Consider the following 13,996-nt stretch of genomic DNA (forward strand, 5'->3'; position numbering starts at 1 on the left):
CACACAACATATCCTGAAAATCTCTGGAACATAAAGTGAGGCAAATATAAAATGTTGTCACTGCTGCAATTTGCTGACACTAGAAGTCCAAATTCATATCAGACATCAAATTTTACAGGCCTCAAGGAGGAGCGGCACAGATGGGAAAATCGGAGCTCACACCTTTGTTTGTCTCTTTCCCTTTCTGTGTTTTTACTTTCTTTCGATACTCCTGGTGAGGCAGTTGATCTAACACAACACACATCCACATTCCTGCTCACTTCCCTCCCGTTGTTGCAAAGTGATTCAGCGACAAATCATTTCAGGCGTCAGATACTTTAGAGGTCAGTGTGTTTTCCAGCAGATTCCAGAAATATTTCAGGTTAAGACTCGGAGGCATCAGGCACATGAAACACAAAACATTGCCTATAGTGTTGTATATGTCATACATATTATTTTGAGATATGAAGTCCAAACACTGATTGGGAACAGTTTTGTAACAAATCTTTTATTGGTCAGTTTAAAAATCTCGACAGAACTAACACTGGTGATCAACGAGGGTACAGTACACAGTCACAGAGATGAGAGATAACACTAACACACACACACACACACACACACACACACAAACACTGCACACATGCACTGATGCACACACTCATACACACCCACACAATGGCTTATTAACAAGTTTTTTGCCTCATGTCTTTTCCAACCTTTCATCAAACAAACATCATCATGGATTCATGGTCAAGAGTAAACGGTAGTTACATTCAATAATCTGCTGTACAATATGTAATAGTTACATTTCAATCCCATTTCCTAAAAATACTTTTTTTTTTTTTTTTTTAACCCCAGATCCATTTCAGTACTGTATCAGATCACATTTTTAAAAAGTTGTAAAGATGTCTATATACATGTGGTGGGGCAGGAAGTCACAAAGAAAGAATAATTAATAAATTAAAAAAATGAATACAAATAGCAATAGTTAGTGAGAAGGCAGATGGCAAGCCTTGACATTTTCCCTTTTGTCTTCAGTTTGTCATAAGATACCATGGCAACAGATTGATGGTTCGCAAAGACAGGAAATCAGAGAGGGAAAAAGGAGGATGTCGTGTCACATAATCTGCCGCTCTGTCTATATGAGGTTCTGAAAGCAAACAAACACAAGACAGTCAGTAATGGGATGAGTGCAAACGACTAATCCGGATGCTGAGAGTGTAATTAAGCTACAGCTTAGCCACAGAAACATCCAGGTTGTTATGCAGACGCCAAGTAATTCTATTTCCCCCATGACTATTTCCATGTAAAAAAGAATTTATAGAATTAACATTATTCACAGAAAGTTGGTTGAGCATGCTTTTTCAGCAACACCAAGCTTCACGTATACATATTATTATAATAAAGTAGACAAGATTACTGCATTTAAGTCCAGTCCTCCAACCTATAAGGTACCATTGGCACTCTAAAATTATATCCTGACATGGTGTGACTTTTTACCAACATCTTGAATAAAACTTGCAATTCCTCATCATCAATTAGAAGATTGGTAACATGACAGCTTGTTGGGTCATGTGTGTGTTTGTTGGCTGTAAGTCTATACCAATCAGGCACTGATTAAAAGAAGAAGAAGAAGAAACATCTGCCATTAAATGTCCTAAAGAAACAGTTCACCCAAACTAGAAAAAAAATATATTTTCCCATTCCATTTGCAACAAAATGGATCTGTCCAACTCAAATTTGTACTCGTTGGGGGCGGACAGATATAGTTTGCTGGGGTTCTTCAGCAGGAAATAGTTCCCAGCAAAACTCTGGATTATGCTCGGTGTCTGTGTCATTGTCCTTGGAAAGAAGTGTTGCCGTTGAGTTTTACACATATTAGATTTTAACGGCTTCAGCTCCAACACCAAAACTCATCCAGCCCCATTGTAGAGTGCTGGCGTGCTGAGAGGCAGGGAAGATCGCAGCACCAAATCACACCAAGACCATCTGGATGGATAGACTGCACAAAGGCTATGTGGGAAAATATCTTGTTTTTTTTTATATTTTGGGTTACCTGTTGCTTTATGATGGTTGACAGGCAGCCCTAATTGTAGTTACTTTGAAGTGACCCTTACTATGTGAAAGTGTGGTGTCTAAACCTAAGCCATACCTCATCTGACCTCCGACCAGCGGCGGGGCCCCGGGGCCCAGTGGAGGACCGTGGATAGACCCCTCCACCCAGCGACCCATAGCCTGACATCTGGACCTTGGGCAGGAAGCTGGACTGGCCGTATGGGATTACATTCTCATCTGCAGATGACAATATAAAACCAATAACTCAAAAGTGCAGCAGGAAATATATGGGTCAAACCCTGAGTGATGAAGCAGAGAGGTCAGCCGACCCCCTGCCACTGCGGGTCAGAGCAGTCTTATTAGACAAGAGTATGCTGCTTACACTGATGACTGATGGTTCCTTTTAAGTCCAAGCGGATTTGTGTGCATATGAAACAATAACAATAATATCTGGACGCCAGTTGTTTAAGCAGGATGCCATGTGTGTGCTTTTTTCTTTCTTTCTTTTTTTTTTTTTTTTTGGTCCGACAGATATGAAACTGTACTATTTGAAGCCTTAAATGGTTAACATATCGTACATACCCTCTGATAACCACTTTGTAGGGCCTCTCTTCTGGGGTGAGAAGTGCTCTCCCCTCCTCTGAAGGATGGGCGAGCCGATCCCCTCCCTTCGTTCACTGTCTGTTCGGCTGCAACTCAACACATCAGCCAAGAGCTGCAGGGAATCATCTGTGGGGGGAGGGGCCGGTGGTGGAGGAAGATCTGCACATGATTGATTGTTCATGATTAGTAACTCCAGAGGAAAATACTGCATTAAATGCCTGTGACACACATTAGTGACACAATAACTGCCTTTACTGTATTCCCCTCTGTTCCTCATTCCTCTCTCAAGTGGAGAACATGAAACAGAAATGAGACACACTACAAACTGTGTGTCATACCTGCTTGGTTGTGCAGTTCTCGCCTGAGTTGTCCGTCCTTGGGGGTTTTCTTCTTAGTCCTGGTTCTGTGAGCCGGGACTGCAGGGCTTGACTCGGCAGGCAGAGCGGCAGATTGTCCTGACAAGAAAGAACACTGATGTCACCCTCTGGAAACTTAGGGGGCAACTAAGGAATACTGAGCTACACTTAAAATAAAGCTAACAAATACTTTCCGTTAGGTAACGTCATGAGCTAAATTATAAATGACATGCACTGAGTCTAAGAGAGTCTCTCTCAGCAAGGCGAAACACAGTGCCGAACACTGAGTAAACCAACTTAAATACCATGAAGAGCCTACCTTTTCCAGCGTTCTCCCCGTTGAAATCATCTGCCCATTGGCTGGTGTGGTACACCTCGCTGACATCTCCGACCTCCTTGTTGGCAAACAGATCTGGGTTGGACTTGGTGACCTGGGAAGCCATCCGGTGGCGGTCCAGCAGGTCAAAGTGCTGCAGCCGGGGACTGTCACTGGGCCTGTGTGTGCTTTGTTGTGGGGGAGACGGCAGCGTGGCTGCAGCCTGCAGACTGTAGCACAGCTCCTCTCCTCTGCAAGACAGGCCAGACAGTTCCTCCCTTGAATTGTCCATCAGGTACGTTCTGGCCGGCAGTGGAGGACACCAGTCCTCATCGTCCTCCTCCGAGCTAGAGGAGAGACAGTGACAGTATGTAATTTAGAGGGAAACACTGTCAACATGAAAACTACCTACATATGAAATGATACAGCTGGCTACAGCATTGACTTGGGAATTAAATCTCTCTTTTTCAGTGGTTTTGCCATTGGTCGTCTTTGCTTTCTTTATATTATTGTCATTGTCCCTGTTTGTATCTTTTTTATTGTTTTGCATCTGTTGCATGCTCAGCTGTCCTGTTGAGCCTGTAATTGCTGCGCCCAAGGTCTTCCAATTCTTTTCTGCCTGATTTGGTTTATTTGGGAGCCTTTTTTCTCTTCACTGAGGTGCTGTTGTTTGTGTACTGGCGTTATTTTGATTTGTAAATTATTGTTGATTACTTGGATTTAGGAAGGCTTTTTCTTGGTAAAGTCCTTTGAGACATGCCTTGTGATGAAGCGCCATACAAATAAACTTGACTTGACTAGACTTGTTAATTTTAGGTTTAATAGCCGTAATATTTCCAAAAGAGAAATCTCCATTGTGATCCACTTGACAAATCCGAGTTAGCATAAAAATGGGACCAATATAGAGTTACAGAGGACAAGAACTACCTCCGTGATTTATGTTGTCACTTCAGTGCCGTCGGGGCTAATTTAATGATGGACGTGTCATTGAAAATGGAAACTACTAATCCAGACTGTCAGATGGTGGCCAATGTCATTACAAAAGACACAGCACAGTCAGAACAGCCCTCCAATCCCACCCCGTTATGTCCACAATCTAATCTGTCAGAACCAGTTAGACGAGACGCTCCCTTCCATAACCTCAGTGCGCAATCTACTCACTGCCTGCAGACATAACTGTTAATTTCAAAACTTCTCGAACTCGAAACTTCACTCAAGTTTTGTTTGACAGCCTTGCCTGAGTTATAGGGCAGGTTTGATACTCATCTGCATTAACTCTCCCTGTCATGTGGTTGAAGTCAGAGGCCTCGAATCTAATAATAACCTACAATACTTACTGAATGAAAATTACACGTCGTGAAAAGCAATCATGTTTGTTGGACGAGGAGAGCCTCGATAAGCCTCACCTGGGTTGCTCCTCGTCCTGGTCTCTCTTTGGATGGCCTGTGTCCGTGCCGGCATGCAGGGGCACAGACAGAACGTCCACCCAGTTGAGAGGAGCCGGCTTGGACGAGGACCCGGTAGATCTCTGTTTCACCAGTTTGTCTACAAAAGTGAGCAGTAAGATGTGAGCAATCAGTCAACACAATGCAAACACTGCAAAAACGCAAAATCTTACCAAGATTATTTGTCTTATTTCAAGTCAAAAATGTCTTATTTCTAGTCAAAATATCTCATTACACTTAAAATACGTGAAAGTGAAAATTCACTTGAAATAAGTGAAAATTAGCTAGAAACAAGAAACAAATTTTGCCAATGAAACAAGCAAATTTTCACTTGTTTCAAGCAAATTTTCACTTGAAACAAGAGACAATTGTCTAAAAACAAGTTACTTCTGAGGTGATCATGTCTTATTTTAAGTGTAATGAGATATTTTGACTAGTAATAAGACATTTTTGACTTGAAATAAGACAAATAATCTTGGTAAGATTTTGAGTTTTTGCAGTGAAGTCAATATAAGATTATGCGCGGAGGTAAATACCTTTACGATCTGTTGTCCTGGAGTACTGGAGCTTTGCATATTCAGCCCCAGACTGACCAGACTGGATGGTCCACTGGTCCAGGTCCTGCTTCAGACCCACCAGGCCACTGTTTGACAGGACCGGGGTGCTGGCATACGGGTCGGGGCCCTGATTGTAGGATGCGCTGGAGTAGGTGTCATAATACGCCAGCAGGTCCTCGTCAGCGGCCGTGTTGATGGTGCTGTAGATGGGACTGTCATTGGAGGCCGTGCTGTATTTCTCTGACTGGCTCGGGTAGCCGTGGATACCAACTGCCGGACAGCAATGGACTGTGTTACATAAACGGTGACAATCAATCTACTCCATAATCTCAAATGTATTATTCCACCAATGACCTACTTTGAAAGTCACAGCGCTCTTACCGTTGTAATATCTATCCGAGTCCAGCTTGCCGGAGCAACAGTTGACTGAGTCTTTGCTGTTGTGTGTGAGGTTGGGAGCGGGCCAGGAGTCGGCCAGCCAGGGGTAGTTGCCCATGTTGGATCCCAACATGCCAGGCCTGGAAACAAGACGTGAGATTGTAGCATTTTTATTTTGTGTCATTTTCATTATTCTTCTTCTTATTATTTTTTTTTAAATCACACATGAAGAAGTTAATGTATCAAAGTGTGATTTGTACCCTCCATTGATGATCCCAGATCCTTCACCATGAGCGAAGCCCACTGAAAGAACACACAAAAAACCGGCTGTCAGCTTTAAATCCCAGCTTTTCATTATAAGGCTTAAGTTTTTTCTATAAGATTGATTTCCAAAGATTGCGTTAAAGATGAAATATTGCGCACTGCGTTGCACTCAGGGCCATGTAGACAGTTTGTCTCACTTGGGATTAAGGCATGCACATTTTAATTGACGGTTTATGAAAGGCACCGTGGTGACCTACATACGCCATGAGGTACACAGTTGATCATTATATATATATATATGTATATATCTGCAATACATGTCAGCGGCGTTGTAATTTCAACGGCAGGGAATTTAAAGATTCAGTGCTATTTGGAGTCTAAGCCATCTAAAATGACAAGATGATATAAGCTTTACATTGTGAAATAATAAAATGTTCTTGAGATGTGTAATAATAGCCACAGTCATTAATAATTCAAATGGTAGTAAAAGTCACAGTAAAATAATCCTCAATATTAATGAGGAATTTAAGACAAATAAAAAATTCATGTTTTTCTTGAGGCCTTAAGTATTTGTGCATATGGACAAGTATTTCTTAAAGTCAGAAACTAACTTATGTATTTATGTGCCCGAAGGTATCAGCTAAAATTTATGTGGCGATTGCTGTTTACATATGCTAGGCCATGTTTTAAATGCAAACGTCATGCCTGCCATAAAAATCACCCAGCAGATATAATTACATTTTAATTAACCGAGTATGCAATGAAAGTGCATGAATCACAGTGCAGAAGAGAACGAACGTTGAAAATATTTATCACTGCGGGAGATCCTCATTATCCTGCGAGCAACTTTATCACCGTCACCTGGGTGAAAACTTAAATCTGTCATTTGCTCTGCAACGCAATCACAGCAACAGAAATAGTTTCCTCGGTTGCTCCCACTTTTCATGAACAAGAGATATAATAATAAATAAGAGCTGACAGTCATCACATTAGTATGCCATGCATGCGCTCGGTGATGACGGGGTGTCTCCAAAATTGAGAATCCTCCTGGATGGTGTCATTGTAATCTCTTCCACATTTCACAATTCATTCTTTACGGAGCTATACATCTGTCTAACATCAAAGATTAGAAGGAGGGCAAAATTCCTCTCTCTCATCTGGTAACAGGAGATAATATTCAGAATTTCCACCGATGCAGACTGACTGTTTTGGTGGATAAAAATGTCATATTTCAGAAACTGAAATTTGGTAACATTTCCTCTCAACACCTGAAACGGAAATCATATCTTCTGGTGCTAAAATACACCTAGAGCACAAGAGCTCAAAGGCTGTTTTTTTTCCCCACATACCTGCAGGTGTGTATGCGAAGGAGGTGGTGTAGTGTCCGAGCTGCTTCCTCCTGCGGTGGCGACAGTACAGCCAACCACTGAAGCCCATCAGAACGAGCCACGAGGCCACACCCAGTCCGGCAATGAAGGCCGGCTGGCGGACGACGTCTGCGATCTGCTCTGACAGGCTGAGGCTGCTGCCTTTCTGCACAGGAGTGGAAGACTTGTCCACTGGCATGGCTGAGAGCGTGTGAGAAAACAAAAACAAAACAAAAACGGGGAAAAAAAGCCGGATTAATTCAGACTTCATTCATAATCATCATCATTAATACATCACCTTCACAAGTACCTTGTTAATTTTGAGTAGTCTGATACTGCCACTGTTTTCAGCCCATCCAATATCATTTAACAGCAACTGAGTGGCAGTAAAATCCTTAATTACTCCGCCGCTTCATCGGTAATTACGGATTTGCAAATTTAAAACATCACACTCAAAATATCAGCCTTGCGAGGGCTCCAAATGTAAATTGATTAACACATAATCGACATCCCACGTAACAGATTTCACCTATGATTAAGTCGGTGTCGCAGAGAGCCGTTTCTAGCCGTAGTAGCTGCAACAGATTGAGTGACTCACAGAGAAGCAGGTTGACAGGTGGGCTCTGGGCGCCCACACCCAGGCTGGTGACAGCAGCCACCACAACACTGTAGTGGACGTCAGGCAGCAGGCCTGTCAGCAGGATGGACAGAACCGATCCGTCCACCGTCCGGTTAATCTGGTGCTCTCTCTCCAGGTCGCTGCTCACACACCACACCTGACCACCAGACAGGGAGGGTTAGTGTTTGAGTGATCACAGTTTAACACATGTTACAGAGCGTGAGGACATTGCTTTCCATGCCTTGTGATAGGGGTATCTTCCCTGATTAAGACGGCCTATAGTTCTTTGTGGATTACTTTTATGGGATGTCTGTGTTATCTGATTGTGCGCTGTGGAGAATAAAAGATAGAGGAGACAGAGAGGGGAATGTCAATGCAAAGATGACCGCGAGCCAGATTCAAAACGGCGATGTTGCAGATGTATAGTTGGCGCCACGGGCCGGGATCACCCTTCACATGTTGACTGTGCTCCTATCCCGCGGAAGTTCATGCATTTCAAATAGGACAATGTTCTGGCGCAGTGCCGCTGCTGGATCCTGTCTCTGTTTCTGCTGCTGCTGTGTTGGATTTATTCACAGTGTGCGTTGGTCATGCATGCATAATCTAGATAAACTTTTTTCTTTGCTAACACTCTGTGATGTCTTTGTGTGATGAAAACATGCTGGCAGTGATCCAGAGTGCAGTGGAAAATGCGCACCGTAATTATTAGGGCTTTTACAATTTGTCAGTTAATTGGGTGACACTTACATTTTGGTGGGCCACAAACATCACGGTAAGTAGGTGATAATTAGCAAGTAATGTGTTTGAAATGACCCCCATATTTACATCAACATTTACCTCATATTGAAAATGAAAACCAAACCTTTTATTCTTTCCATGTCACCAAACTTATTCTATACTTTCCAAATGATGTTGCAGAACTGAAGTTATGATTTTTATTCAATGGTTTTCCTGCAGAACCCCAGTGCCAGAAAGTCCAAGACCAGTGGCAAAACTGATTTCATTTTTATGATCTGATGGATTTGAAATATTCATCTGAAATGATTTTAGTGACAGCACTTAGCTGTGAAATCGCAGGCCACTAAAGTGTGTTACCACTGACTGATAAACCAGCTATCATTTTGATGACTGATTATTCATCTCAGTCATTTATCATGTAAAAATACCAAACCACCACTGGTTACAGCTTCATAAAAGTTAAAGTGTGCTTGCTTTTCTCTGATTAATGCAAATCTCAAATTAATACTCTGGCATTTTTTTGGATGCTGGTCAGATGAAGCAATTCTAAGACTTTGGGAACTGATGGGCATTTGCCAATATTTTAAACATTCGACAGATAAAATTGTAAATCGATCGATCGAAAAAATATTCAATAGATTAACCTTTTCAACTTTTCACAGGTGGGTTCCTCTTTGCTGTGCTGCCAAGCTTTGCTCAAACCTGCTGAACTTTATTTTAAAACTTAACTTCAAGTGGAGACTTCAAAAGATACCAAACATGTCCTGCTGCCGACCCATCTGCCAGCACCCTGGGAAATGTGGATAAAAATCATGCACAAGACATTTTTTGTAATTGCTCAGCCATAAAACAGTGGGATCTTGGGTTTGAATATTTTACTATAGTAAAATGTCACTTTGCATACATGTACACTGTGTGACATTGTCATAGAGGGGGAAAAATAACTTAATAGCTAAAGGAAAGGGAAAATCAGAGTTTTAGGGGTTAATTGACAATAATATTGTCTGTGTTTTTGTATGTATTTTATATGGACCTGAGTCTGGAATAAGGTTTATATACAATAAAAATAACTTCTACTTCCACTTCTAATACTACAAATACATGTAGCCATTTAATCTGTTTTATCTCAATATGCCTGAGCCAAACGATGCTTGCGTAAAACTCTGCGTGTAGTTTGCAGCAACATGAATCAAATGGGGATTAAATGTGATCCCAGCTTGGGACCCCCGAGCGAGCGGGATGCCCTCGGACTGGGATGTGGACGTGGCTGATACAGGATCTGGAGTTCGATGATCACACTTGTGCTCTTTTCTTGTAACTTTCAGCGTGCAGACGCAGATGGGGAGACAAAACAAAATAATAGAACTGCGTGTTCCATTCTCATGTTTTTTTTTCCGGAATAGCAGATCGGTGATTAGTAATCAGTGTTCTGCTTGCACCAAAGGACAGATAATCAGAACTCTGTGTTTTTCACAGAGCAAACAGATGACAGTCGGTGTTTAGCTGAAAATCTGATGACAAAATTGGTTCTCTTTCAGCAGCAGTGCCTGTACTGGCAGCAGATAAGAAGCAATAAGTAATTACTAATTGTAAATTAAAATCAGTGTTTTTATAAGTATCTAAACAGCAAATTTTGACAACATTGAGCAACGACTGCGTGAAATCAAAACACCGTGCAGTAAAAGATCCACTGTTTTTTTTTTTAGCACACATTCCCGGTCCACAGCTGGCAGGACTAATTGGCTATCGTACAGTGAGGAATAAACATCAGAGAAGAAGACACTGGGGCGCTCTGTACCAGTCAGGTGTCGTCTCACCAGTCAGGTGCAGCCAGGCACAGATTGTAGTCTCACCTTGTACTCTTGAATGATGCCGCTCTGAATGTTATGCGGCGGAGGCTCCCAGGACACGCTGATACTGGAGCTGTTGCTGAGCTGCACCACTGATACAGCTTGTGGGGGAGCGCTTAATACTGGGGACAGAGATAAGCGGGAAAATGATATCAGGCTTTAACAGGTTATTGAATGATTCCAAAATGAGTAACGGGGTGACCTCTGACGGCGGTGTCATCACCGATCAGAATATTTTGAACAATAACATAACCTAAAGCGACTGAGTGAGCCGCACTTGCCGATATACAATATGTGAAATGACATGATACACGCAGTGATGTGCTGTGGACAAAGCCATTGTGCGAGCATGTGTATGTGAAAAAGGGCATTGCCAGGAAAGAACATATGTCATGTACCCTGACTAAATAAAGGCTGAATTAATTAATTAAAACAAAAATCCTGGTTCATATGAACATGTTCAGGGAAGTGAGCAAGTAAAATTTATAAGGGGTATAAGTACTGATATGAGAAATAATTTGACTTGCCTTGTGTTTTCTGTTGTTTTCCTGATTATTATAACTATCAATGGGTGATGTGGTTTTTAGTTTTTGTATTTATCTTATTAGTATTAGTATCAGTATAGTGACATCACCGTCTGGATGAATATTAATTTCTGAGGTGCGTGTTAAAACACGTAGTTCGGCTCGACTTGAATCACCGCTCCATCATCCAACTTGTAACCATGGCGACATTAAAAAACACAGCGGTCAAAGCTTACTGGTTATAAACCGCGTCCGCACAGCCAAGTCATCGGCTTGATAAACTAAATGATCACAAAGGAAAACACACCAGTGGAATTTTTTTATATAGTTTTCTCCTCTTTTCTTTATGTTGTTGGTAAATGACCTTGGAGTGAGTGGGATAACCAACCAGCAGGTGTGCGTTAAGCGGTTTTAAGGCACGACGTGGAGGCAAAGAAGCACCCGACGTGAAGCAGAGGGTGGTCCGCCTCCGTGAAATTATTTAACACACACCGACTCGTTGATTATCCCTTACATATGCACAGTATATACTTTTATTTGTATTTTATTTTTACTTTTTTCTTACTCCTTCTTCCCCTCAGGAACGTCATGAATATAAGTTGTATTGCATAACGTGTACCAGCTCCAAATTAAAATTTAAAGAAACAAAGAAAAATAAAATCCTTACCCTCCTCCGGTGTACGCAGGAGAACCATAAGACTGTCAAGGCCCTGTAACTCATTGAAGTACGGGCGGATTTTGACCTCGTACTCGGTGGTGCTGCGCAGATCCGTTAAGATGGCGCTGTGCTCAGGCTTGGCCTCCACATCCTGGACCAACCAGGAGCTGCCGATGGTCCGGTAAAATATACGGTAACCCTGGACATACCGAGACTGCCGGGCTACCTGGAAAAACGGAGGAACAAGAGTCTGACACCACAATCGAGAGGCTGAACCAGCTGTGTTTGTGCTAGAAATCAATACTGTTTTGCCACATGATGTTTTTGAAGTTAAGGTTTGAAGGTCTCAGTCTGTCTTTCAAACTGCCAGCCAGCTATCAGAAGCAGGATATTTTCCTCAGCCAAATATTCTACTCACGGTCCAAGAAATCTTGGCACTGGTAGGAGAGAGAACGACAGGCTTCTGCAGGTAGACAGACACTTCTCCTAATTCTCTCTGCACCTGTCTGTGGTCCACACCCTGTTCTGCAGGACTCCCATCTGAAAACAACACAGAATTCAATTCAATCTAGGCCAAAAAAAAAAAAAAAAAAAAAAAAAAACACAGCAGATAGCAGCTATTCAGCAAAAAGCTTTTAGATTAATTCCAGCATTGCTCAGGACAGAGGACTGTCATACTGAGAAAACAATTGCTTTTGAGACCACACATCCCAAGCCAGTTTCTGTAAACCGTGTGGCATATCATCTTGGCGTCAGCCCTACACTCATTACTCATGACCTCTAAATGATCTCCGCCGCAAAAAATAGCCGTCCTAAAAAAAGCTCCGTAAACCTGAATTTTGCTTCAAGATTAAATTGGTAACACTTTACAATAAGAGTACAACAATTAATGTTAGTTAATGCCGTAAAAACATTAAGTAACAGGTAATAAACATTAAGTAACAGTTAACTAACCGTTAACTAATGTGTCTAAGAATCAAGTACTAATGCTGTTCATGCTAAGGTATTAATTTATATGTTATTTAAGGGTTATTGTAGATATTATTAACATTAGTAAATGCCATAATAATCATTAACTAACAGTTAATTAACCATTACGGCATTAACTAACGTTAATTGTTGTACTCTTACTGTAAAGTGTTACCATTAAATGATCTGTTAATTCAGTGTTGCATCAACACACGTGAGTTGTGGTGGAGAAACAGAGAATGTGTCACTCCACTGGCAGATTTTTATTCTGTTTTAAAATATGAAAATAAACACATGATGTTGGCACTCAGTACAAGATGAAACTATTTGTACAAATGCAGCATTTCTCCGACGGATACTCACCCTGTGTTCTGACCGGCTCAGAGATCGGACTGGGGTCACTGAGGCCGTAAGAGTTTACAGCTCGCACAATAAACAGATAAACTGTGTTGGGAAAGAGCCCGATGACTGTGTGCTTCTCCTGCTTCACATGGTCTGCAACTGTCTGCCAGGTGCTGCCCACGGATTGGCTGGGAAAAAAGGCGGTGATTTGTCACTAAACACTGCGGATGCACTATGAGACAAACAACACTTATCTCCTGATCACAAAATAATTATGTCGTTATCTCAAGATAACTTTGTTTTCTGATGATCACAGTTTAAATTATCTCATAATCACGAGATAGCAGAAAATGGTTTTCTCAAGATTACAACTTATTTATTAGGTAAATGATTTTGGCCGGGTCACACGATGATATCACGCCTCAAGGTCAAGCTCTTCAGATGCTCAGCTAATTTGAAAACCAAATCCACAGTTAAATATGAAGTTGATACGGTTCCACTTGGCCGACTAACTCTGTTCTTGGCAAAAAAATGCTCATATTTTTAAATCGCATTATCTCTTGATCACAACTTCATTTTCTTGAGATAACAAATTAATGATTTTGCCAAGAGCACAGGTCTTATCCTGTTGCTGCTGCCTGCACGAGAGGCGAGTCCAGCAAAAGCAAAACTGGACCTGACTGTGACGACTGGTCGATGCATCAGATTCTGCTTCAGTCAAGGTACTTTTAATTTAGTCAAGGCAGTCAGTTCTGCCTGTTTAGACACGGGCAGCGTTACCTAATTAAGTTGTGATCTCAAGAAAACCGTTTTTTATTATCATCTCCTGATCACGAGAAAATTAAGTGTCATATCTTGACATAATGAGATAATTTAGTCATTATCTTGAGATAACAGGAGTGAAATAAAAATTAGCAACCACACCCTCCCCTCCCTCCGCAAAATAATCATTAGTTTTACTTCTTTCATTAAATTA

The 13,996-nt window shown here is 41.6% G+C and overlaps 1 protein-coding gene across 4 annotated transcripts in view; it reads right to left on the reverse strand.

Moving 5' to 3' along the window:
• Window positions 1–466: 466 nt before the first annotated feature.
• LOC115370324 (roundabout homolog 2) overlaps window positions 467–13,996 on the reverse strand; it is a 51,225-nt gene continuing 37,695 nt past the window's right edge. For 3 of the 4 annotated variants that reach the window (XM_030067307.1, XM_030067311.1, XM_030067309.1), the window contains 15 exons: window positions 13,042–13,208; window positions 12,128–12,249; window positions 11,719–11,935; window positions 10,531–10,649; window positions 7,919–8,096; window positions 7,303–7,521; window positions 5,950–5,992; window positions 5,693–5,829; window positions 5,291–5,581; window positions 4,716–4,854; window positions 3,313–3,656; window positions 2,976–3,092; window positions 2,617–2,796; window positions 2,132–2,271; window positions 467–1,129 (listed from right to left, as the gene is read on the reverse strand). In XM_030067307.1, the coding sequence (XP_029923167.1) occupies window positions 1,118–1,129; window positions 2,132–2,271; window positions 2,617–2,796; window positions 2,976–3,092; window positions 3,313–3,656; window positions 4,716–4,854; window positions 5,291–5,581; window positions 5,693–5,829; window positions 5,950–5,992; window positions 7,303–7,521; window positions 7,919–8,096; window positions 10,531–10,649; window positions 11,719–11,935; window positions 12,128–12,249; window positions 13,042–13,208 (2,425 nt within the window). In that variant the 3' untranslated portion in view covers window positions 467–1,117. The remainder of the gene's footprint in view (window positions 1,130–2,131; window positions 2,272–2,616; window positions 2,797–2,975; window positions 3,093–3,312; window positions 3,657–4,715; window positions 4,855–5,290; window positions 5,582–5,692; window positions 5,830–5,949; window positions 5,993–7,302; window positions 7,522–7,918; window positions 8,097–10,530; window positions 10,650–11,718; window positions 11,936–12,127; window positions 12,250–13,041; window positions 13,209–13,996) is intronic. The other variant, XM_030067308.1, reaches the window with a different exon arrangement.

Source organism: Myripristis murdjan, chromosome 13 (genome assembly GCF_902150065.1).
Source record: "Myripristis murdjan chromosome 13, fMyrMur1.1, whole genome shotgun sequence".
NCBI classification, from domain to species: domain Eukaryota; kingdom Metazoa; phylum Chordata; class Actinopteri; order Holocentriformes; family Holocentridae; genus Myripristis; species Myripristis murdjan.